The sequence below is a fragment of the Plecotus auritus genome (genome assembly GCF_963455305.1).
Source record: "Plecotus auritus genome assembly, chromosome: 7".
Lineage (NCBI taxonomy): Eukaryota > Metazoa > Chordata > Mammalia > Chiroptera > Vespertilionidae > Plecotus > Plecotus auritus.
The window spans coordinates 70855842-70879129 of NC_137774.1; the positions used below are offsets into that span (position 1 = coordinate 70855842).

A 23288-nucleotide genomic window follows, 5' to 3' on the forward strand; every position below is an offset into this window, starting at 1 on the left:
ATATTTGCTCTCGCTTCATTTCCCTTATTCCCTAACTCGCTTCCCTGAAGTTTCACCCCTTAATAACTTAAACTTTGCCACAGACTTTTCCAGGGCAACCAGGTGAAGGAAGACAAGTGGGACTCTAGTCCAGCCGTGGGCAAACTACGGCCCACGGGCTGGATCCGGCCCGTTCGGCTGTTCTATCCGGCCCGCGGAGCCGAACGAGCGGAGGGTTCTCTTGCTCTCCCCTCCGCTCCTTTACTTTGAATTTATATTAGTTCACACAAACACTCCATCCATGCTTTTGTTCCGGCCCAGTTTAAGAACCCATTGTGGCCCTCGAGTCAAAAAGTTTGCCCACCCCTGCTCTAGTCCAAGGGAAGGTTCTGGCTGGAGCTGTTAGCACAGTCCAATAGCATAGAGAAGAGCCATGATCATGTTCTGGGGCCTCTAGGATCACAGGTTGGACAAGAGGAGGAAAACTGAAAGGGTGACAAGGAAGGGCCTGTAAAGTAAGAGGAACGAGGAGAAGGTCACATTCATTAGAAGCCTTGTTAGGAGGGTGGGGACCTCAGTGTCTGAATTGGCCCTGTAAAGGGAGCAGTGACATGGGGACAGCTGGAGGGGCAATGGGGTCAAGAGTTGATGTTTTTTAATAGAGAAGAAATTATAGCATGTTTGGGTGTTGATGCAAATGATTAAGGGGCAAATGGATGATGTAAGAGACCAAGACAGTTGCCGACAGGTGAGAAGTAGCAGGACTGGGTGCAGTTTAATGCACTTGACAGAAGACTGGTGGGCAGCACCTCTGGCCACACCTGCCCTGGCATAGGTTTCCCAGGAGGCTGGGCCAGGCACCACCCTCTGTCCACATAGATGCTATGACAGAGACCTGGATTTGAGCCCCAGTTCTTCACTTTATATGATCCAGCACTCAACCAGTCTGCCTATTAACCACCTGAGAAATGGGGGTGATGACAGTTCCTACCCCCACGGGACATTGTGAAGTACTTGGCACTGTAAATGCTCAACAAATACAAACTTGTCTTATCATTGCCCTAGATCAGCGGTCGCCAACCTTTCGGACCTCACGGACCACCAGTTGGCGACCGCTGCCCTAGATAGAAACATAGGAGTCATCCGAGCTCCTGCTGGGCTGGGCTGGGCTGGAAGGAACCTGAAAGAAGGGACATTAACTGGGGGCCTGGGGATCTATGGAAAAGACCCAGCAGTGGTCCTGGGCTGGGAAGTCCCAGTTTGGCCAAACTCCCATCTCTTTGTTTCTCCCTACTCCTTGGCTCCAAACTAAATATGTCAGTCACAAGTCAGTCCAGGAAACCCAGGAGTGTGGAAGGCTCAGAACAACCTTGGAATGACACCTGGCCACCCACAGGAAAGGAGCAGAGATGCCCCAACTTCCACTTACTATTTTTAAAAATAAACTGCAATTGTTTTTTTAAAATATATTTTATTGACTTTTTACAGAGAGGAAGGGAGAGGCATAGAGAGTTAGAAACATCGATGAGAGAGAAACATCCTATCAGCTGCCTCCTGCACACCCCTACTGGGGATGTGCCTGCAACCAAGGTACATGCCCTTGATCGGGATCAAACCTGGGACCCTTCAGTCCGTAGGCGGACGCTCTATCCACTGAACCAAACCGGTCAGGGCCCCAACTCCCACTTATACTGGCCTGTGGGCTTTGCCCACCTGGACAAGTGCCCCTGGTAGCAGAGACCATTCTCTTTCCATGTCAGGTGGCTAGGACCCTCTGAAGGAGAAGCTAGGGTGCAGTGTGTGTGTGTTGGAGGGGGGGGTCATGGGGGGAAAGGCCCCAGTGACCGATCTTTGGTTTGCAGGGGACCAAGGCCGGGGAGCCCTGTTCCTATTTCCTGAGGGGGAAAGACACTAGAGCCATCTGGCCTCAGTTACACGTTCATGAAAGGGCCCTGCTCAGAGGAGTGGCGCGGGGTCAGGTCCCCTCTGTCTATCTGCCCGGCTACAGCAAAGGCGGAGCCCAGTGTCCCCCTGCACTGCTGACTGCTTGCGAGGGGCGGTGAAGGCCCAGTTCCTTGGCCCTGCCCCCTGATCGTGATCTGGTGAGTCCATCTTGGACCCCGGTCATGAAGCTGAGGGTTGGGGGTGGAAGGACAGCGGACGGGAGGGACCAGAGGGCTCCAGCCTGGTGCGTGGACCAGTGAGGGGGTGCGGGCTCGGCCCCGCCCCGCGCGTCCCCGCCGCGGCCAGTGCGCGCTCCCGGGAGGCAGCAGAGGCAGCAGCAGCTCCAGCAGCGTTCGCAGCAGCCCCGGGCTATCTTGGGCAGGGCCGGCCTGACAGACTGATAGAGGGTGCAAGGGGTGCGCGGCCCGCTGGGGCCAGCCATGGAAGGAGCTTCGTTTGGCGCGGGCCGTGCGGGGGCCGCCCTAGACCCCGTGAGCTTCGTGAAGCGGCCCCAGACCCTGCTGCGGGTTGTGTCCTGGGTAAGTGGCCAATGTCCCGGTACCTGATCCCACCCTGTCCCTCGCCCTCATCCTCTTCCTCGCTGCCTCCTCCCTCGCGGGCCGCAGGTTGGGGTGACATCACCGTGCTGGGCGCGCCCACCTGGGGCGGGGGAGGGGCTGGTGGCTACAGCCTGGGACCTTGAGAGGTCACTTCCCACTGTCCCCCATCCCCAATTCCTCCTTAGGTCTAACAGTCCCCTTCTTAAGCCCTCGCTCCGTTTTTCCTGTCTCATGACCTAGAAGCAGGCACAGGGGTGGGGTGGGATTCACGGAGGGGCTCAGGCACTCAGCCTCAGCCTCAGTCTAAGGAGGGGGCTACGGGAGCTGAGAGAATCTGGCACAGCCTCCCCCTGCTTCTGCACACACATCCTCCAGGCTCCTTCAAAGGGAGCTGGCCCTTCCCAGGCCCCCCAGTTGCAACTGTGAGTGGGGGTTTTGATCAGGGATCCTCTGGGTGGGGCAGCCAGATGCGGCTCTACTTCGGGATGGTTGACTGGTGGTGGTGAGGGAGGGACAGATTTTAGGGGCAGTCTAGCTTATCAGGGCGTCCCTAGGCTTGCTTGGTGGCCTGCTCCTCCTTAATACTTCTCCAGGTAGGAGAGATGGAGGTGAGGTGCTGAGTTCTGGGTTTTGTCCAGCCAGTAACGGCTGGTAGCTACACCTACTCGCTGGTCTTGAGTAGGGCAGTGCCCAGTGTAGGGCAGGGGGTTGCCACCTTCCAGGTGGAGTGACTCTGGCCAGACCAGGATATAGGAACCCTACCTTCAGGTCCCAGCTCTGGTTCGACTTGTGTACCACTCCGGGGGTGAGTCTAAATCCTGCACCTCAGTTTTCCTCTTGACTACATCTCTAGGAACTAGGGTGGGAAAGGAGAGAAATGAAATTGAAAGTGGAGATCTTTTTTTTTTTTTTTTTTTTTTTTAGAAACAGGCTTGCCCAGAGCTAAAAGAGCAGCATCTGGCTTAAAATGATCATGCTCTAGAATTTTAAAATAAAATGACTGTGTTCCACCTCCTACTGGCCTTCCAGCCCTCATGGGGACAGGGTGCTGATGTTGGAGTGAACCCCAGAGGTCAATCCTCTCGCCTTTTGAGCCCAAACACGTATAGTCATGTGGGGTCATCATCACTTGAGTGCCCACCAAGTGTAGAATGCTGGATGGACATTATTTCTCTGTCCCCAACACCCCATTAGCTGGGCCTGTTAATTACATGTGATATGCTGAGAAACAGGGCCACACAGTTTCTGAATGCTGAGGGCAGGCAGGTTCCATTCTTTGCAGCTGTCCCTCTGTTGTGCCCCCTACACCCTGGCCTCTCTCTCCTGGCTCCACACCTACCTCCCCCAGCACCACCGGCTGAAGCCTGGAATCACACTCTGGAGGCTCCTGTTCCCACACTCTGGAGTGGGCCGTGCGGGTGATGAGACACTACGGCCCCCAAGCAGTGCAGAAGACCCAGCTCGACTATCAGCCCCTGCTCTTATTAGCAATGCGACCTGAGACAAATCACTTCACCTGTTGGAGCCCCAATTTCCTCGTCTGTAAAGGGAGTAAGAACAATGAAGGGCACCTTCGTGGTTTTCTGGGAGGATTCTATGAGCGAACACACATAAAGCAGCAGTTTTAAGCACGGTGTCTGGGCATAGGAGATGCTGACTAAACGGTACATGTTGTCCACGATTACTAAATACCTGAGGGAGGTCTGAAGGGAAGGGTGCTGAAGACCCTCACCCAGATACGCACCCTGTGCCGCCAGGGAACGCAGGGACAGGCCCCAGGGCGTGGCCGCTCGGGCGGGCCACGCCCAGGCCTGAGCACCACCCGCCGCCCGCCCGCAGGTATTCTCCATCGCCGTCTTCGGGCCCATAGTCAACGAGGGCTACGTGAACTCCGACGACGGCCCGGAGCTGCGCTGCGTCTTCAACGGGAACGCAGGTGCCTGTCGCTTCGGCGTCACGCTCGGCCTCGGGGCCTTCCTCGCCTGCGCCGCCTTCCTGCTGCTCGACCTACGCTTCCAGCAGATCAGCAGCGTCCGCGACCGCCGTCGCGCGGTGCTGCTGGACCTGGGCTTCTCAGGTGGGCGTGACCGAGCCGGAGGCGGCTCGCGAGGGCGGCGCGGGCTTCTGGGGCGGGGCCTCCGGAGGGCGTGCTGTGCAGTGCGGTTCGGGGGTGTATGGGAAAGGAGCAGGTCCGGCGGGGCTTCCGTGCGTCCTGACGCCCGCTCCCAGAGTGGTTAGATGGAGTCCCCCAGGGGAGCTCCCCTAACCCTACCGCCGCCCGCCTGCCTGCAGGGCTCTGGTCCTTCTTGTGGTTCGTGGGCTTCTGCTTCCTCACCAACCAGTGGCAGCGCACGGCGCCCGGGCCGGCCACCACACAGGCGGGAGACGCAGCGCGGGCCGCCATCGCCTTCAGCTTCTTCTCCATCCTCAGTTGGGTGAGTGCGGCCTGCGGGCGGTGAGGGCCAGACCGGGGCCAGGCCGGTGTCCACTCTAGCTGACTTCGGGCTCCTCTTCAGGTGGCTCTCACCGTGAAGGCCCTGCAGCGGTTCCGCCTAGGCACCGACATGTCGCTCTTTGCCACCGAACAGCTGGGCTCCGGGGCGGGCCAGGACTACCCCGGCTACCCAGTGGGCAGCGGTGTGGAGGGCACCGAGACCTACCAGAGCCCGCCCTTCACCGAGACCCTGGACACCAGCCCCAAAGGGTACCAGGTGCCCGCCTACTAGTGGCTGGCAAACCCAGACCAGGGCTGGAAGGCTGCCCCACTGATGCAAGGCCCAAGGCCTCCTGGGACCTCCCTCAGGTCCTCCTGGCCCAACTCCAGGGATGGAGGGTTGGCCACTGTGGGCTGTCTGGGGCCAAGAGAGGGTAGCCCCCAGGGTGCCTGGGCTGTACCCTCAAGTTCCTCCGGTACCTTTAATCTCCAGCCTCCAGTGGATCAGCCTGGGCAGGAGCCATTCCCTTCATGAGGCAGCCAGCCCGGGGCTCACCTGTCTACTCTGGCATCAGGGATCCAGCTGCCCTTTATTGCTAGGTGCAGAGCCTGTCCCAGACTGGGGGCAGTATTCCCCATGCCATGACCCAGGGAGCATGGCCATTGCTCCCCGTCCCATGTTCCCGTGGGTAGTGACAGTCCTTGTTCCTGTCATGTTGGTTCACCCTGTGGGGCCATGTGCTCTGTCTGGAGCTTCCTTCCATTCCCTCTCACCTGCTCACGAGAGTAGCCTGGTCCTCTCCATGTTGTGATTGTGGTCAAGTTTTCAAGTTTCAACTGATAGTTTCCCACAAGCAGCCCCTCTCTGTGGTCCCTGCTGCTCAACCCAGCCCCTCCATGCCTTGGCCCAGGCCTCTGCCTGGGTGTGGGTGATTCTGGCCAGGGAAGGCACAAAGATGGCTATAGGCCGGGCACCAATCCTCTCCCAGCCCTTCAGTAAGGGTGGCTAGGGACACCTGTGTGCCTGGCAAGACAAGCCTCTTTCGAGGACAGAGGCTCCATGGTGCCCTGGAGACAGCCATTCCATGCAAACTCCTTTACCTTGGCTTCCTGAACCAGTCCTTCAACTCCCTACCCTGCACCCCATTTTAAGGCCCAGTTTAAGGTTGGGGTCCCTCTGCATAGCTGACTACTCATGCATTGCTCGAAGCTGGCTTTTCACATTATACCAGATGTGGTTGCCACATTTCATTCTTACAGACAGATGCCTCTGGAGTTGCAGTTGAATGACAACCCTGTACATTGTAGCATATATCAATTATGTGTGGATATTTAAGTGAACATGTTTACAATTTTTTGTATATATGGATCTCTCCCTCGCTCCTCTGAAAGAACAATCCGTGATTGTGTATTTTCAGTGTCCCATGTTCCAACTGCAACTTCTTTACAATAAAAACTAAATGAGTTTACTGTGCCATAGACACTCTTGGACTCATTCCTATCCTTGCCCCTCCTAGTAGCAAAGGCTGGGCTCTGAAGGGCACCAGGGCTCAGAATCTAGGAAGAGGCAGGGAGATGGAGGCCAGGCTGATCTCCACAATCTGGGGGTTCCAGGTCCATTAGCCTTCACCACACATCTCACTGGTCTAGAACTGGATTGCTCAGAGCAGGCTCTCTGAAATGCTGGGGGGATCCCAATCTCTTTTATCTCTTACTAGAGTCCCGGTGCATGAAATTTGTGCACTTGTGGGGGTCCCTATGCCCGGCCTGCATCCTCTCACAGTCCGGGAGCCCTCGGGGGATGTCTGACTGACGACTTGGGCCTGCTCTGGAGCAGGCCTAAGCCATCAGTTGGACAACTTTAGCACTGCCACTGAGGCGGGAGAGGCTCCCACTACCACTGCTGCACTTGTCAGTCATGAGCCTGGCTTCTGGCTGAGCAGCACTCCCCCTGTGGGAGTGCACTGACCACCAGGGGGCAGCTTCTGTGTTGAGCGCCTGCCCCTGGTGGTCAGTGCGCATCATAGCGACCAGTTGTTCCACCGTTCGGTCAATTTGCATATTAGCCCTTTATTATCTACTAGTGGCCTGGTGCATGAAATTCATGCACGGGGGGAGGGGGGTCCCTCAGCCTGGCCTGCATCCTCTCCAATCCAGGACCCCTCGGGGAATGTCCGACTGCAGGTTTAGGCCCCATTCCATACCAGGAGTCGGACATCCCTCTCACAATCTGCGACTGCTGGGTCCTAACCACTTGCCTGCCTACCAGCTTGATCGCCACCTAACCGCTCCCCTGCCAGCCTCATAGCCCCCAACTGCCCTCCCCTGCAGGCCTGGTCCCCCCCAACTGCCCTCCCTGCAGGCCTGGTCCCCCCCAACTGCCCTCTCCTGCTGGTCCAGTCACCTCTAACTGCCCTCTCTTGCCAGCCTGGTCGCCCCTAACTGCCATTCCTTGCAGGCCTGGTCCCCCCAACTGCCCTCCCCTGCAGGCCTGGTCTCCCCCAAATGCCCTCCCCTGCAGGCCTGGTTGCCCCCAGCTGCCCTCCCCTGCTGGCCCGGTCACCCCTAACTGCCCTCCCCTGCAGGCCTGATCGCCCCCAACTGCCCTCCCTTGCAAGCCTGGTCCCTCCCAACTGCCCTCCCCTGTTGGACTGATTGCCCACAACTGCCCTCCCCTACTGACCATCTTTGACCACATGGGGGCGGCCATCTTGTTTGTTGGAGTGATGGTTAATTTACATATTACCTCTTTATTATATAGGACTAGGGGCCCAGTGCATGAATTCGTGCACCTTGAAAGGTACTGTGGGCTGCGAGGCTGCATGGGGCACAGGGGCAGGTCAGCCTTTTATTATATATGATGATGATACTAGCAGTAGTACTAAATATTTCTTGTGGTAGTATATCTTTAGAATATCTTTCATCAGAGGATGATGCCAACTTTGAATCTTTATATTATTCCCATATTTTGTTTTATGTTTTTATTGCTTTTAGAGAAAGAGGGAGTGATAGAAACATGGATGAGAAAAACATCCATTGTCTGCCTCCTGCACACCCCCTACTGAGGACCAAGCCCAAAACTCAGGCATGTGTCCTGACCTGGAATTGAACTGGGGACCTCTTGGTGCATGGGTCAATGCTCGACCATTGGGCCACACTGGCCAGCCCCATGTTCTTGATAGTTTTACTGGGTATATAAGTATTGTCATTTTCCTTAGAACTTTAAAGGTATTTCTCTAGTAATTTTTAGGATCTTATGCTGCTGAGAGCAGTGATAACAGTACAATTTGCATTCCTTTGTAGGTTATGTTACTTTAGTAAATATTTTTCTAAGTTGTGTCTATTTTTTTTAAAATATATTTTATTGATTTTTTTTACAGAGAGGAAGGGAAAGGGATAGAGAGTTAGAAACATCGATGAGAAACATTGATCAGCTGCCTCCTGCACACCCCCTATTGGGGATGTGCCCGCAACCAAGGTACATGCCCTTGACTGGAATCGAACCTGGGACCCTTCAGTCCCCAGGCCGACGCTCTATCCACTGAGCCAAACCAGTTAGGGCTCTAAGTTGTGTCTTTAAACATTTTTTTAAGACATGGCTTGAAAACATTATCCTTAGTGCTTGTTTGTATTTTTATATTTCTTCAATGCATGGGAAAAAGTCATGATTCTCCAATGGCCCTTTCTCACCACCTTCTGCTCCTGGGACCCATCAGGTGTATCATGCAGCTTCCAGAGCCACATTGCATGACCAATTGTTCTTTGGAGGTTTCCCCAGCTTGGTCTTATTAACTTTTTAAAAAAATATATATTTTTTATTGATTTCAGAGAGGAAAGGAGAGGGAGATAGAAACACCGTGGTTAGAGAGAATCATTGATCTGCTGTCTCCTGCACATCCCCTACTGGGGATCAAGCCTACAACCTGGGCTTGTTCACTGACTGGGAATTGAACCATGACCTCCTGGTTCATAGGTTGATGCTCAACCACCAAGCCACACTAGCTAGGCAGTCTTTTTTTTTTTTTTTTTTTAATATATTTTATTGATTTTTTTACAGAGAGGAAGAGAGAAGGATAGAGAGTTAGAAACATCGATGAGAAACATCGACCAGCTGCCTCCTACACACCTCCTACTGGGGATGTGCCCGCAACCAAGGTACGTGCCCTTGACCGGAATTGAACCTGGGACCCTTCAGTCCGCAGGCCGACGCTCTATCCACTGAGCCAAACCGGTTTCGGCTAGCTAGGCAGTCTTGTTTACTTTTGAACCTATTTTTATGTCAGTTTTTCATTTCTAAGATTTCTTATTGGTTAGTAACCTCCTGGTTAAGTGAAGCAGTTAAGATCCATCTCTGGAGCTGGAATGCTGGCTTTGCCACATTCCAGCTTGGTCATCTTGGGCGAGTCTCTTAATTTGTCTGTGCCTTGGAGTCTCCTCTGTAAAAGGATAATAGTTCCTCTCACATAGGGTGCGATGATAACATGTGTAAATACACTGAGTGGCCAGATTATTATGACCACCCCATCACGGCGATTCTTCTTGGCATTGACTCCACGAGATGTTGAAAGGTGATGCGAGGAATCTGACACCATGCCTGATGAATAGCACTGTCCAGTTCTTTGAGATTTGATGGTTGTGGAACCAGCTGCCTGATGGCTTTTAACTTCGTCCCACAAATGCTCAATTGGATTGAGATCTGGTGATTGTGGGGGCCACCTAAGCAAAGTCAAGTCTCCCTCATGTTCTTGAAACCACTCCTGCACAATGCGAGCACCATGGCATGGCGCATTCTTTTTTTTTTTTTTAATTTTTTAAAAAAATATATATTTTATTGATTTTTTACAGAGAGGAAGGAAGAGGGATAGTCAGAAATATCGATGAGAGGGAAACATCGATCAGCTGCCTCCTGCACACCTCCCACTGGGGATGTGCCCGCAACCAAGTTACATGCCCTTGACCGGAATCGAACCTGGGACCCCGCAGTCCGCAGGCTGACGCTCTATCCACTGAGCCAAACTGGTTTTGGCAATAGCGCATTGTCTTGTTGGAAGAAGCCATCTCCATTGGGATACGCCATCAACATGATAGGATGAACTTGATCAGCAACGATACTTAGGTATGTTGTGCTATTCAGACGTTGTTCCACATGAATTAAAGGGCCCAAATCATGCCAGGAAAACATGCCCCAAACCATAACACTGCCCCCACCAGCTTGAAGGGTTGTACTCATGCATGTGGAGTGCATGCTTTCATGCTGTTTCCACAAAATTCTCACGCTGCCATCTGCATGATGCAACTGGAAATGTGATTCATCAGACCACATGACTTTTTTCCAGTGCTCAACTGTCCAATCCTTGTGTTCCTGTGCAAATTGGAGACATTTTATCTTGGTAACTGCAGACAGCAAAGGTGTTCCAACAGGCCTTCAGCTTCCATATCCCATACGATGCAGTGTACGGCTACGTCAGGTGGCCATAATAATCTGGCCACTTAGTGTATATGTTAATACTTGTAAAGAGCCCAAAGGAATGCTTTTCACAGCCAGAATTAATGTGTCACCTAGTATTATTATGGGTTTTGCTAAGAATAGGTATTTTCGCCCTAGCTGGTTTGGCTTAGTGGATAGAGCGTCGGCCTGCGGACTTAAGGGTCCTGGGTTCAATTCCAGTCAAGGGCACATGCCCGGGTTGCAGGTTCGATCCTCAGTAGGAGGCATGCAGGAGGTGGCCAATCAATGATTCTCTCTCATCGTTGATGTTTCTCTCATCTCTCTTCCTCTCTGAAATTAATAAAAATGTATTTTACTAGTAAAAAAATAGGTATTTTCAATATTGTTAACATGATATTCCAATTTCCACATTGCTCTTCTGTGGGGTTGGTTGTACTCAGGTCTGCAACGAGGGCACTATGAGAGGCTTGTGTGTGGTGGGAAGTGGTGGCCTCTGATGCATGGCCATCACCTAGAAACATTGCTCCAGTCCCAGCCCTGGGCGGACAAGCAGTACCATCCCAATCCTCAGCTTCAGGCAGGCAGTGGTAATGTAGCCATGTGGCTTTGGCCTGGCTCCTCTGCAGGCCACTGACTTTGGCCTTCATACTATTGGTGCTTTTAGAAAGGCATCTCCATTTCTTCTCACTTAAAGACATTTCCTTTGCCTTATTGGAATGTTTAGAACTTTTTCCTATCTATGTGTTTGGGACAGAAAAGGGAGATTTCAGTATGTGTCTGGTTCCCACCCAAATTGTCACAAATTACTTTCTCACAGTATTTCAGTTGTGCCCCTCCCCGTTTCTAAATTGTTCTTGAAGTTCACCTTTAGTAGTTCTTTCACCCTGTGTTGTTTTTTTCCCCCCACCCATCTTTGCATGTAAACCTTGTCTGTATGCCTCCCATGTCCTGGAAGTATATGTTTACTGGGTACAAAGTGTAGTTGTCAAGCAGTGGCTGTGTCTATTCCTGAAAGGCTTGGGCAGTGCTAGACCTCCAGGATTGCACTCTCTTGGTTGGCTTCTGCTTCCTGTTAGGAAAGCGCAGCTGCCCAGCTCTCCCCACAGACCTTCTTCTATTGGCCAACCACCTGAGCTGTAACATGTAAAGACTCAGAGTTCCCCTCACTACTGAGTGACCTCAGAAGGCAGAGCTCAGAATGCCAGCTATGTGCATTATTGCAAAATAAATTTATTTAAAGATAAACTGTTTTATAAAAGGTCAGAAGCAATTTGAGATCCCAGATTCAGCTTCTTGTAGAAAGATTTAACTTCAAGTAGCACAATTTTGTGTCTTTTAATCCTGAACACTCTTGAATCATGAAACAGCCAACTGTTTACATAACACACTCAAAATCTTACTCCTGCATCAGTGGACCCACAGCTTCAGGCTTGGGGGCCAAGGTGCTGCAGCCCTCAGGCTCAGAAGGTCCTAGATTGGGCCACTGTGGCCACTGCCTCTGACAACATGGACAAGTCCTGGCATCCTGGCCCTTTCTTCCCCTGGCACCTTCCAAAATCATGAGATACAAACCAAGACTGGCCCATCACTGAGGCAGAGGTATCTGCCCAGTTCCCAGCAGGAAACCTGCCTAACTGTGCTGATGTGAAGTGGGCTGTCCTTGTGACCCCTGGTGGGCCGGCCAACCAAAGGGCCTGAGCAGGTGGCCTCAACAGGGCCTTTCCTGGCTGTCTGTCAGCCCAGGAGGAAGAGCAGGGACAAAGGAGGCTCATGGTTGTGGCCGCTCCTGCCCACATAGCGGGAGCTATGTGAGGGTCCTGGCAACAGCTTGCAGGGAGGGGAAGTCGTCATCACGGGCAGTGTGCAGAGCCTGGTGGCTGCGGAAGTCACCATTTGCAAGTACCTGCTGGCAGGTGGGGCACACACAGCAGTCCAGGTCTGCCTGCTGGGTGCTGGCTTGCCATGCATTCTTCTTATTCTTCTTGGCCTTGGTGCCAGGCAGTCTCTCCTGGCCTCGAAAGTCCGTGTGTGCAGATAGCAGCTCCTGCTGCTTGGCTGTGTCGGGCAGGAGCACCAGCAGCTCATTGAAGATCTTCTGAAAGTTTTCCCCAAGCAGGTCCCGACAGCTCTTATAATACTGGGCTGCGGAGATCACGCCCTGCCACCGAGAGCCAGACCCAGTCACCCCTGGCCCAGGCCTAGGCCCTAGGTGGCAGGCTGTACTCCCACCCCCCACTGCCTCCCTCCACCAGCCTGACCTGTCTAAATTCTCCTGAGTGACTTTTGAACTCGCTAAAGCGGGCTTCGTCACTCTGCAGAAAGTCCTTGATGGACTGGATGAGCTGCAGGTTCCTCTCCCGGAAGTTCTCGGGGACAAGGTAAGCCCGGGGTGCTGGTGTCAGCCTGGGTCTAGGAGTCAGGAGATGGGAGGCTTCAGTCTTTGGGGTTGCTGAAAGTGAGGGCACTCTCCCCTGGCCCCTAGGGGCAGGAGGCCAGGCAGCCTGCCACACTTACGCTTTTGTGGTGGTGGTAGTGCTGGGGACGCAGGCTGGGTGGGGGCTGGGCAGGCCAGAGAAGCCAGGAGGTGGCTTGCTGACTTGGGGCACCAGACCTGGTGGAGGTGGGGGTGGAGTGCCCTTCAGGAGCACCACAGTGCTGAAGCCTGCGGGGGTGGCACACCAAGACCCAGGTAATGACCCTCACTGGCCGGGAACTGCCAGGCCTTGTTCCTTGCATCCCACAGGCTGCCCAGCTCACCCACGTCAGGCTTCCATCCACAGACCACACTTCCCCTGAAGAGCAGGCTCAGAGCCTGATGAAGCCCAGAGCCAGCACACATATTGCACTGCCTTGTAGCAAATGCTGGCCTAAGTTAACTCATTTGCCCCTGTCTTGAGAGGGTGCTAGGATTGCTCAATTTTACATGGAGAAAAGGGACACAGAGAGGTTAAGTGGTGGTCCAAGGTCATGCTCATCACAGATGGAGCATCTGTATCCAGAGTTACACTGTGTTTCCAAGACAGCTGAAAAACCTCTGCACAGGCTTACCTCTCCCCCGTGTCTAGCTGTACAATATAACCTCGGGCTGGGGGGTGGGGTGGGGCAGGCAGAGGGCTCCAGTCTGACTCTACTACCCCAACCCCTTCCCAGATGTTCAGAAGCAGGCCTGAGCCAGGTGCACCTACCTGGGGGAGGGGGCATCCTAGGCAGGCAGGGACCTCCAAGCGCTGGGAAGTCTTCCTGGGGCGTGGGGCAGGGGAGGGGCCCCAGGGGCCGTGGGAGCCCCGGGGGTTCCTTGGGGACACTCCAAGCGGGGGCTGGCCCCTCTGTGTGTCCATTGACGATGACAGCGACTGGCCCCTCAGCTCTGCCTATGGGGGCCGGGGGGGCTTGCTCAGCCCCAGGGGGCCCATCTTTTTCAGAGGGCAGTGACAGGGGTGATGTGGCACCCAGCTTCTCAGACCCCACCTTCTTCTTCTTGCCGACTTTGGTGAAGGTCTGGGTGGAGGCCAGTGCTAGCAGGGAGGAGACGGCAACTGTGGTGGGCACGCTCCGCAGCTCCTGGGTAGTGAGGCCAGTGCGGCTATCCTCCTCTTCCTCCTCCTCTGGGGGGGGCGGCCCTCCCTTTTTGTTGCCCTTACCCCCCTTCCCAACCTTCCTGGGGGGTTGACTGCCCCCACCAGCAGCCTGGGCCCCTGGGGTGGTTTGCACCACCTTCTTGCTGCCACTGCTATTCCAGGCAGAGATGAGGCTGGTGGGAGCTGTGCTGGGTTTGGAGGTGGAGGACACCAGGGCAGGAAAGTCATCCTCCTGGAAGGTGCTCCTGCCCCTGGTAGGAACAGGGTACACCAGTGCCAGCCCCACCGGGCCCAGGGCTGTTGCCGTGGAGCAGGAGGAAGAAGAGGTGCAGAGACTGGGGAAATCTTCATCCTTGAGCTTCGAAGTGGAGGGCGGAAGGGTGCTGAGCCCAGGGAGGGGAGAGGGGTCAGCGGCCTGCCAGGCCCTGGACTGCCCCGTACCCACCCTCTATGAGATCCACACTTTTGCCCCAGTTCATGTGCATGTGTACCTCAGATGTGTGGCCCCTGCTGCTGAGCTGTTGGCTAGGAAGGCCTCTTGGCTATTTGTCGAGGCTTCCTTGGGGCCTACAAGACACAAAAGGACCCTATGTCAGGGCTGACCAATATTGAAGGGGCAGGAGCAGGCCCTCTGGGATGACCAAGGAGCTTCCCAGGTGGCTCCCTGGCACAGGCAGAGCTGCCTGCAGGCAGGGCCAGCTCACCTGGGCCTTCACCCTGAGTCCGTAGCAGGCGCCGGGGCCCTCGGGGCTCTTCGGCTCCCCACATCCCTGCCTCCTCCTTCTTGAGCCTGTTGCCCTCCTCCCGGTCCTCACTCCTGTGTATCTCCTGCTGCTGCTGCGTGGCCACCGAGGCCCGGATGGCAGCTGCCACTTCTCGGTCCTCTTCTTCCCTGAGATGGGGAGGCCTTCAGACTGGGCAAGGCCCTGGACTACAGTGATGTGCAGGGCAAGGGGCTTGGGAGGGACCTTGTCCTTAGGAAGCCTGGTCACCAGGAGGTGCCAGGATGTAGGCCTAAGGCCAGCAGTCAGTGCAGGTCCACCCTCCCTGGCCATAAGAGGGAGCTGTGGAGCAGCAGTTTTTCCATCAGCCTTGGGCTGTGGCTACAGGCAGCACCTGGGCTCAGTGCTCTGGGATAGCATTTGGGGTCCCCAGAGGCCTGGATCCTGCAGGGCATCCAGGGCAGTCCCCGGCCTGACCATGTGCCTGCGGCACTGGTGTTTCACAGCACAGCTGCAGTGAACCTCCAAGTGACACAGGCACCTCTCACCCACCCAACCTGCAGGTCCTGGTGTCTGGCTGGAACTAGAGGAAAGAAGAGAAAATATCTACTCGCTGAAGACCATGAGCAGATCCTATTACCATGTCCAGGACACCAGGTGCCAGAAGGCCAGAGTCCTCTGACTCTTGTGCCTGTTCCTAGCCCAGCTGTGGGCCTCTGCCATCGCAGCAGTAGTGCCAGAAGAACGTCGGCAGCATGCAAATCCTCCCACCTCTTGTACCTCCAGCTTCCTCGGCGGCTCTGCTGGGCTCCACGGCCACTGGCCCGGCCTGCTCGGCCCTGGCGGTTGTACCTGTCCACCTCCTCATAGTCCTCGCCACTGACGGTTCCTATGGTCAGCACATAGCTTGTCACAGGCCCAGGCCAGGCTGATGCTAGTGCTCTGGCTTGTATAGCAGAGGCTTCCCTGTCCCCACAGTATGTGAGCTCAAGGGACAAGCTCAGACACCTCAAGGGTTCCACACCAGCCCCAGGCTTCTATGGCCTGGGTACCAGGTCAGAGCAAGAAGCGGGCTTGCAGAAGGGTCCGGGCCTGCCACCACACAGCCTCAGGACAGGACCCACACACAGCAGGTGCTCAACAATCTTCCAACCCGGGGAGAGTCCCAGGGACCCCAGAATAGCAGATCCAAGATGCTGGGGGAAATGGCCAGGAAAAAGAGCTCCCTGTAGTCATAGTGTGCTCAGAGAAGCAGGCTCAACAGGAATCCCTTGTCCCCACTGACACATGAAAGGTTGAATCAGGACTCCGTCTGAAGCCTCCAGAGCAGGAAAATGTAAACCCTGCCTTGGGAACACTAGGCTGGAGCCCTTGTGAGCCCTGCTTTGCAGTGGGGAGGCCCTGCACACCTTCATTCCGGCGAGAGTGTCGTGGCGTGTAGCTGAACTGCAGGTCTATCTGGCGGTTCTGGCGGGCCTCAGCGCGGCTCCGGCTGTGGCAGGCTGTCCTGTGGGCCTTGAGGTCGATCTCGGTGCGGAACGCATGGGTGAACTGCTCGGTACTGCAGCGGCCCTCCTCACACAGGAAGTGCTTCTCCCGGAAGTGCTCACGCAGATAAGCATAGTCGCTGACAGTGTCAGCAGGAGCCCTGTCAGCCCCACCACCCAACCAGTGGCCTCTGCCCAGCTTGCTCCAGGTGTCCTAGAGACCACCCCATGCTGTCCCGCTCCCACCTGTAGTAGTCTTGGGCTCCATCCGAGTCACAGAAGTGGCAGAAGTAGTGGTCTCGACGCAGGTGCTTTAGCAGCTCATCGTTGTCTAGGTAGCGCTCATCACAGAACTTACAGAGCGGGTGCCCACGATGCGATGTGTCATCGGGGTCTCCCTGCATGCGGTGCCGTGCCAGATCCTTGCGTGAGTACCACTTGCGCTCATATGTAAAAATCTGCAAGGAACGGGGCTGGGTACAGGGTGCAGGCTCCCAGCCCTTCCCACAGCCCAACTATGGAGAGGTGCCAGCTCTACCCCAGTTACCAGGAGCCTGGTGGGCCTACATAGTCACTGGGAGCCCCTCCCTGCCTGGGCTGTGTGCAGCCTGAGCTCACACAGGAAGCACTCTGTGAGGCAAAAGAACTGGGAGGATGCTGGGGACTCCAGGGTCTGGCCTGTCCAGAGTCAGAGACAGCAACCAGCCTCTCACAGCTGTTTGGCTAAGCCCCGCCATACCATCCCCTCTACAGAGCCTGGCCACCATCTACTTCTGCCTGGGGCTCTCCCTGTGTCCCTGAGAGCCCCAGATGGAGACTGTGAGGGTAGGGCGCACCTTGAGGTGTTTGAGGCACAGCTTGCAGCAGAAGAGTTCATGCTGCTTCCTCATGTGCTGCTCCAGGTCCCCGAAGAGGCCGAAAGGTGGCAGCTGAGGGCACCTTGGGCACTCATGTTGCAGCAGCTGCCTAGGAGACACCAAGAGCCCCCCGCCCCCCATAGACACTCAGCGTTGCCATCTGGAGCAAGCACTGGCACCTCCTTACAGCCCCTTGGCTCCATGCCTCTGCAGATGCCCTGGAGCAGGAGCCAGAACAGGCACTCCCACCTGTGCCCTCCATGGCTCTGACCTTTGAGTCAGATGGTGCTGGGCAAGGGGTCAGAAACTGCTCCCTGCCAGGGCCCAAGTCAAGCAAGGCCTCAAGATGGGATTAGATCAATGATCCAAGAGAATAACCCCTGTGTCAGGGGAACAAGATAAGCCCATACAGGGGGCTGGGGTCAGAAGCCCAGGTTGTAGCCAAGCTAGGGGCTGCCCCTCACCTGGAAGACTAAGACTACCCCATGACAACTATATCCCTTTGTGGGGTTTTCCCGCCATGGGCCAAGAGCCTGACTTGCAGGAGCTCTTGTGCACCTTGAAAGGCTCCAGAAAGCAGGTGCTGGGTGCTATGCCAGGAGCACTTTCCCTGATTTCACCTCCTGTCCCATCTCTACCCAACTAAGGAGGGGTGTTGTGTCTCCACTTACAAGAGAGGAAATGGAGGACAGGAACCCAGCCTCCTGGCCCTTGACATCCATGCTGCACCAAGTGCCCCCACCCCACTGAGGGTTTTGGGGAGCACAGGAGGTGACAGATGTGCCCATGCCTGCCATAAAGTGCCCCAGAGATGCAGGCTGGCCACAGACCCTAGGAGCCTGAATTGATGCTTCCTTTCTCACCTGTACAAGGCATATACTTTCCCATCAGCAAAATAGATGTCATACTTCTTCTCATGCTGTAGCTGGTGGATGGGGATAGTGGCAAAGGCGGGAAGCTTCTTCCCGAAGACCACCTAGAACCGAAAGTGAGAGGGCCTAGTGAGCAAGGCAGTGGACAGCCACTGGAGGATGCAATCAGGCTAAGAAGAAAGAAAGGGCACTCAAGGCTCCCCTGGGAAGCGAGAGGCAGGCCCCTCTCCTCACCTGCAGTTCATGAACTTGGGGTTGCTGGGTCAGAAATGAAATGCCCAGCCTCGCCACCAGGAGGCGACTGGCTCCTCACTCATTCACCACCAAGCCTACACCTGGACAGACAGAGGCTGCCCACAGGCAGAGACACCCAGGGTAGTGACAGGGATTTAATCACGCAGGGGTTGAGCACAGGACAGTTTTCATGGGGAGAGACAGAGTCCAAAAGCAGGTAAGGAAATAACAAGTGCTGCCAGGCCAGGATGGGTCAGGTGCCTGTGTGTCAGGGCCTAGCCACCCTGTGTCCACTCATAATGTTTCCATGATGCCACAGGAGAGGAGGGGCTCCTCCATGGGATGCAGTCATGGCCCAGCCACACCCATTCTGGAGGGTGTGGGGTTGAGCAGGGCCCCACAGACTTTCTTCCCCTGGCCCTCATGTGTGGTAAGGCCAGGCACTGCCCTCTGCCACATGCTGAGCTAGAGTGGAGCCTAGTCTCAGCGGAGCTCCCATGTCCTCAGGGAGGAGTTGTGGCTCTACCGCTAAAGGGTTACCCTCCACCTCTCCCCAGCTTATCCTCAGGCCTGGACCTCAAGCTGGAGTCTTCTCATGGGATTTTCCCTCCTATGGCAAGCCCTGCCTTCTGAGTCCTCCCAAGGGTACCTTTCCAGCCCAGACGCCAGTGTCTGAAGGCCCAGGGGCTGAGAGCCAGGCAGGATGCTGCTGGAGGAGCTATCCGCCAAATGAGGTGCCATAGCTAGGCTGAGGCAACACAGGCTGCAGATTTAGGAGCCATAGCATCTGCCTGCAAGGTGGCCAGGCAAGCAACCTGCAAGAGAATCCTTGAGGCTGCTAAGAAATACCCAAGCATAACAGACTTAGCAGAGGAAATACTTCCTTCCCCAGAAAAACAGTGTTGGGATGCCCCACCACACCTCCCTGCTCCAGCATCCTCTTTTCAGCAACCAGCTCCCATCTACTGTGGGTGGTGTCTCCTTGGGCTGCAGGCACCTTTGCCATGGACAGAGGCGAGGTACAGGTCTCAAGACCAATCAATAGGCTGCTTGGGTAGGTGCCTGTCTCTCCTGAGTAGTCTGGTGAGACAGCCCAGGCTGGGCACATTTGAGCCAGGCCAGAAGGGAGATACTAGGTTGGCTCAAGAAGCAACTGGAACCATAGGAAAAGGCTTGGGAAAGGAAAGTGATTGTGGGCATGGCTAGGGTTTTATGAGAATGAAGGTGGCAGGTTTGGAGTGGGGAAATGCTAATTACCCCTCCCAAACTGTGAGACTGGACTCTTCCCCACCCGCAAGGCCTGCACCAGAGACTGAGCCCAGCAATGAGCAGACGAGAGGATGGCAGTGTGCCTGGTATGGCTAATATCCCTGGTCCCCAGCAGAGGATGAGTAAGTGGTAAGATTGAATGGCTGGACAAGGACAAGGGCATGGTGGCCTGGCCAGGGATGGGCAGGAATTCACCAGGGATCCAACAAATGTGGCCCAAGACCTACCCACTATGGTGATCACGTGATGGAAGGGGGTCATGGGTCCAAGGACAAAGGCCAGACCAGGTCTGGACACCTGAGGATGGGCCATCTTGGGCAGGCCCTGGGTAGGCGAAGCAGTGATTGACCAAGGAGGAACGTGCACCCCTGGCTAGGCCCAGGATGGCCAGGCTAGTACCTGAGAGAAAGGGGGAGATGGGAGTGACAGAGCTCACATTGGAGCACTCCACAGGGATGAGAATGGGGCCTTGCTGCTCCCCACTCCCAGTACGCAGTGAGCACTTAGTAAGAGTGAGTCACGAGAGGAAAGGTGCTGCCAGCAGTGACCACTAGCAAGAATACGCCAGATGGTGAGAGGTGGGCAGTGACAATGGTCTTGAGCAAGGGAGAAAATATAGTATGGGCCCCTGGGGATTGTCCCACCTAGAGTGTACAGGCACCAGAGGAGCCCAGATGATGACAATCTTAGAGGAGCTCCAGGACCAAGGTGGTGAGGAGGAAGCACCAAAAAGAGAAAAGTATGACCTGAGTCAGCAGAACCTGCTTTTAGCCACCCCCCTTCCTGCCTGTGAAATGGGGTTGGGGCTGTATTAGGTGGCCTACAGGGCCCCTCCTAGCTCAGACCCATCCCACTTTGCAGAGTAGTCCCATCAAGTCTCTTTGACATCACTGGGGATCAGGGCAAGGTGGAGAGCAATGCAAGAATCATCTTTTGGAAGAAGTTACCTTGAGAAAGATGCCATCAGAGGGACTTGACATCAGTTTTAACCTGTATGCACTCAACCTCCACCCTGAGCACCTGCCAGCAATCTAGATTGATCTGGCTCTTCGCCTGACCAGCAGCTGCAGGACTATGCTGCATCTGCTCTTCCCATGCCTGCCCCCCAGGCCGGCACAGGGAAGCACTCTGTCAAGGTGCAAGAATTCACCAGCAAATAGAGTTGGCCTGTTTCACATAGCATCTTGGCACACTTTCCTCCCAGGTGTTTTTCAAAGAGTTAGTCCCATAAGGGAGGGCAGAGCTGAGGCAGGTTCCTGGGCTGGGGGTTGCTGTGGGATTCCCAAATTGGTACGGGACACAGGAATTCAGAGGACATTGTAGAGCTCAACATGGGAACAGGAAGGGTTAGGGCAAAGCTGCAAGTTCAAGAGTGGGAGTGGCTTGGCTGGTGTGGCTCAGTTGGTTAAGCATCATCCGGTGCACCGAGGGGTCACCGGTTCAATCCCTGGTCAGGGTGCGTACTGGAGTCAACCGATCCATGTTTCTCTTTCTCCCTCTCTCCTTTACTCTCTCTCTAAAAATCAACTTTTAAAATATTCTAAGAAAAGAGTGGGAGTGAAGCAGGATGGAGAAGAGCATCATCCCCCCAAACTTCTGGGGACAACTTCCTGCTGCTGAGCAATTTGGGGCAGGCCTGAGAAGGCTAGGGTCAGCCATGGTCATCTGATACCAAACCACACCCCAGCTGGATCCTGCTGACAGCTCATGTCAACACCCCCTTGTCACAAAGCACTTGGGGAGGGCATGGATCCCACAGGAGTGAGAGACCAGATGTTGGCTACAGTAGACAAACAGAGGTATCAGCTCACTTCTGATGAGACCAGCAGTGCCCATGACCATGGTCTCCTCACACCATCTTTCCTGGATGGAAGCTACAGGTGTGCTGGGAAACTTGGTCATTGAAGAGTTTCATCATGCTACTCAAGACTGGCTGGCAGGGCAGGCTCTGGCAAAGCTGGGAGGTGCCCTCTGAGTAAGCCCATAGTTTCCTCCACTGTCCACACCCCACATCTCTCCCAGACCCAAGTCCATCTCTGTCCACCCCATTACAGACTGACAGCATCCCCAAGTGTCTTTTTCAGATAGGGCACAAAGTAGGTGCCCACAGAGTACTCATGAGTTACAGAATCCACTTGGCTCCTTTAACATAAATGACTACTTTAAAAAAGAAAAAAGAAGAAACCTATCCCCCAACAGTGTCGTTTCTGCCTCACTTCCAGGAAGAGAAAGTCAGAGTCCCTGGCAGATGTCACCAGCCCAAGCTTTCCATGAACAAACCAGGGAAATTTCACAACGCTGGAAGCAAACAGATCTCAAAGGGCAGCAAACCATGGGAGCCTCAGCTAGGTGCTCCCAGCCAGCAGCTGGCATAGCAGGGAAGGAGGGGGGAGCTCCCTGACGCCCTCTGACCTTTCCAGGGCTTCCCAGTCAGGACAGACTCAGAAACTACCCCCTTCACTAGAGAGCTGAATGAGCCCCCCAGTGGGAACTGGCAAGAAGGAAAACTTCATGCCCCTCTTATCTCCACCCATCAAGCATCCTGAGGAGACTTCAATGGTTCTGTCTTCCCCTCTGGTGGGCAGGTCTGAGTGCTACCTCCACCCAATGGATGAAAAATGCCAGTCTCAGTACCGTGGGGTGGGGTGGGGTGGGCCAGGAACATAGCCAGGCTGGAAAAGCCACGTTTGACCCTTTGTTTCCAAAACAGATTGCCTCTAGAGGTGCCCACTTGCCCTGTCTCCTCCACCAGAATGGAGACTCCTGAGGAATAAACTCCAAAAGACGAGCAGGTCGAGTTCTTACTCTGACCATACTCATTTCTATGGCCCGACAAGAATTCCCGGGGTATAGAGAGTTAGGGGACCACTCCCTCTTCAATCCATCTCTGCCACATTCGGCGTCCGGCCCCAGACGACCCACAGTAGGCCGCACGGTCAGGACACTGCCCCGGGTGGCCCGCCAGGCCTCTCTTTTGGAAACAGGCGCCATCAGGCCGGCGGGTGGACATCAGGAAGGAAAGTCTCCTTCCGGATGCCGGATGCCCGCCGCCCGGTGCCGCCCCGCCCGGCCGCGCCCCCGTGACCGCCCCGGCGCCGCGAACGCGCGGTCCGGCGGCCGCGACGCACCTGGCGCAGCTCCTCGCGGCACACGGCACAGTATCGCTGTTCACACAGCACCCGCATCTTGGTGGAGCAGCGGTAGCACACCGGGTGGTCGCAGCGGCCCAGCGCCGTGGCCTCCAGATCCCCGCAGCACAGCACACAGCTCCCGCCGCACCGTTCGGGCGCCACCGTCACCGTCTCCAGGGCCGCGCGCCGACTGTCGGCGTCTGCCCCCGCCGCCATGGTAAGGGCTCCGGCCCCCTCCCGGCCGGCGCGGCGCCGCCAGTCTCCTGGCGGGCCCGCCCCTTCCGGAGCTACGTCACCGCCCCGCCCAACAACGGCCCAGCCTGGCGGAAGTGCAGGAGCGACTTCCGCCCCAGAGAAGAGCCGGTTGGAGTAGCCCTTCTGATGTCGGGTACTCTTGCCCCAGCGAACATCTCGGAGGTCTCCGCTCATCTCTCCCCGCACCTTTTTTTTCAGCCGCCCTCTCCAGGGGCTCCACCCAGGGGCTCCATTCAATAAGGTTGCCAGTGTCAAAATTTGTGATAGAGACCTCAACCTAGACAGAATTTAGAGGCGTGAAGGGGGCGCTCTCACACCCTATATCAGGGGAGGCCTACGGGAAGAACTCTAGAGTTACAACAGAGCTCTATGGTCCTATCAGCCCCGCCCCTTAACTTCCTGTGCCCTTTTCTAAAGCACTTTATCCATCCTTTTTCGGCCGAAAATGCACGTGGCTCACCACGTCTGTAAGTTCTTGAGTTGCAATCCTTACTTTTTCCTGAATAAATCCTTTTTG

The 23288-nt window shown here is 55.4% G+C and overlaps 2 protein-coding genes across 3 annotated transcripts; one reads left to right on the plus strand and one right to left on the minus strand.

The window, feature by feature from the left end:
- The first annotated feature begins 2075 nt into the window (after positions 1–2075).
- On the plus strand, positions 2076–6396 carry SYNGR3 (synaptogyrin 3). Its single transcript, XM_080682519.1, has 4 exons — positions 2076–2462; positions 4323–4560; positions 4776–4918; positions 5000–6396. Exons 1-4 carry the CDS (start codon positions 2364–2366, stop codon positions 5207–5209), a joined length of 690 nt encoding a protein of 229 aa, XP_080538645.1. The 5' UTR covers positions 2076–2363; the 3' UTR covers positions 5210–6396.
- A 5180-nt stretch (positions 6397–11576) lies between these two features.
- Positions 11577–23288, minus strand: ZNF598 (zinc finger protein 598, E3 ubiquitin ligase). Of its 2 annotated transcripts, none has more exons than XM_080677768.1 (12): positions 22514–23288; positions 17874–17986; positions 16990–17119; positions 16400–16611; positions 16076–16293; positions 15447–15555; positions 14649–14836; positions 14436–14511; positions 13552–14327; positions 12881–13028; positions 12625–12775; positions 11577–12524 (listed from the first exon to the last, which is right to left on the minus strand). In XM_080677768.1, exons 1-12 carry the CDS (start codon positions 22943–22945, stop codon positions 12171–12173), a joined length of 2907 nt encoding a protein of 968 aa, XP_080533894.1. In that variant the 5' UTR covers positions 22946–23288; the 3' UTR covers positions 11577–12170. The 2 variants fall into 2 exon arrangements, with proteins under 2 accessions (XP_080533894.1, XP_080533893.1); XM_080677767.1 differs by having other exon boundaries at positions 15438–15555.

Excerpts from the sequence above, each read along its gene's own strand:
- ZNF598 (XM_080677767.1), bottom strand. The coding sequence starts at position 22,945 with ATGAGCGGAGACCTCCGAGATGTTCGCTGGGGCAAGAGTACCCGACAT. Across the intron at positions 16,294-16,399 it reads GGAGCCCAAGACTACTACAG|CGACTATGCTTATCTGCGTG; the intron begins GTGGGAGCGGGA and ends TGACACTGTCAG. Across the intron at positions 15,556-16,075 it reads ACACTCTCGCCGGAATGAAG|GAACCGTCAGTGGCGAGGAC; the intron begins GTGTGCAGGGCC and ends TGCTGACCATAG.
- SYNGR3 (XM_080682519.1), top strand. The coding sequence starts at position 2,364 with ATGGAAGGAGCTTCGTTTGGCGCGGGCCGTGCGGGGGCCGCCCTAGAC. Across the intron at positions 4,561-4,775 it reads GCTGGACCTGGGCTTCTCAG|GGCTCTGGTCCTTCTTGTGG; the intron begins GTGGGCGTGACC and ends GCCTGCCTGCAG. Across the intron at positions 4,919-4,999 it reads TCTTCTCCATCCTCAGTTGG|GTGGCTCTCACCGTGAAGGC; the intron begins GTGAGTGCGGCC and ends GCTCCTCTTCAG.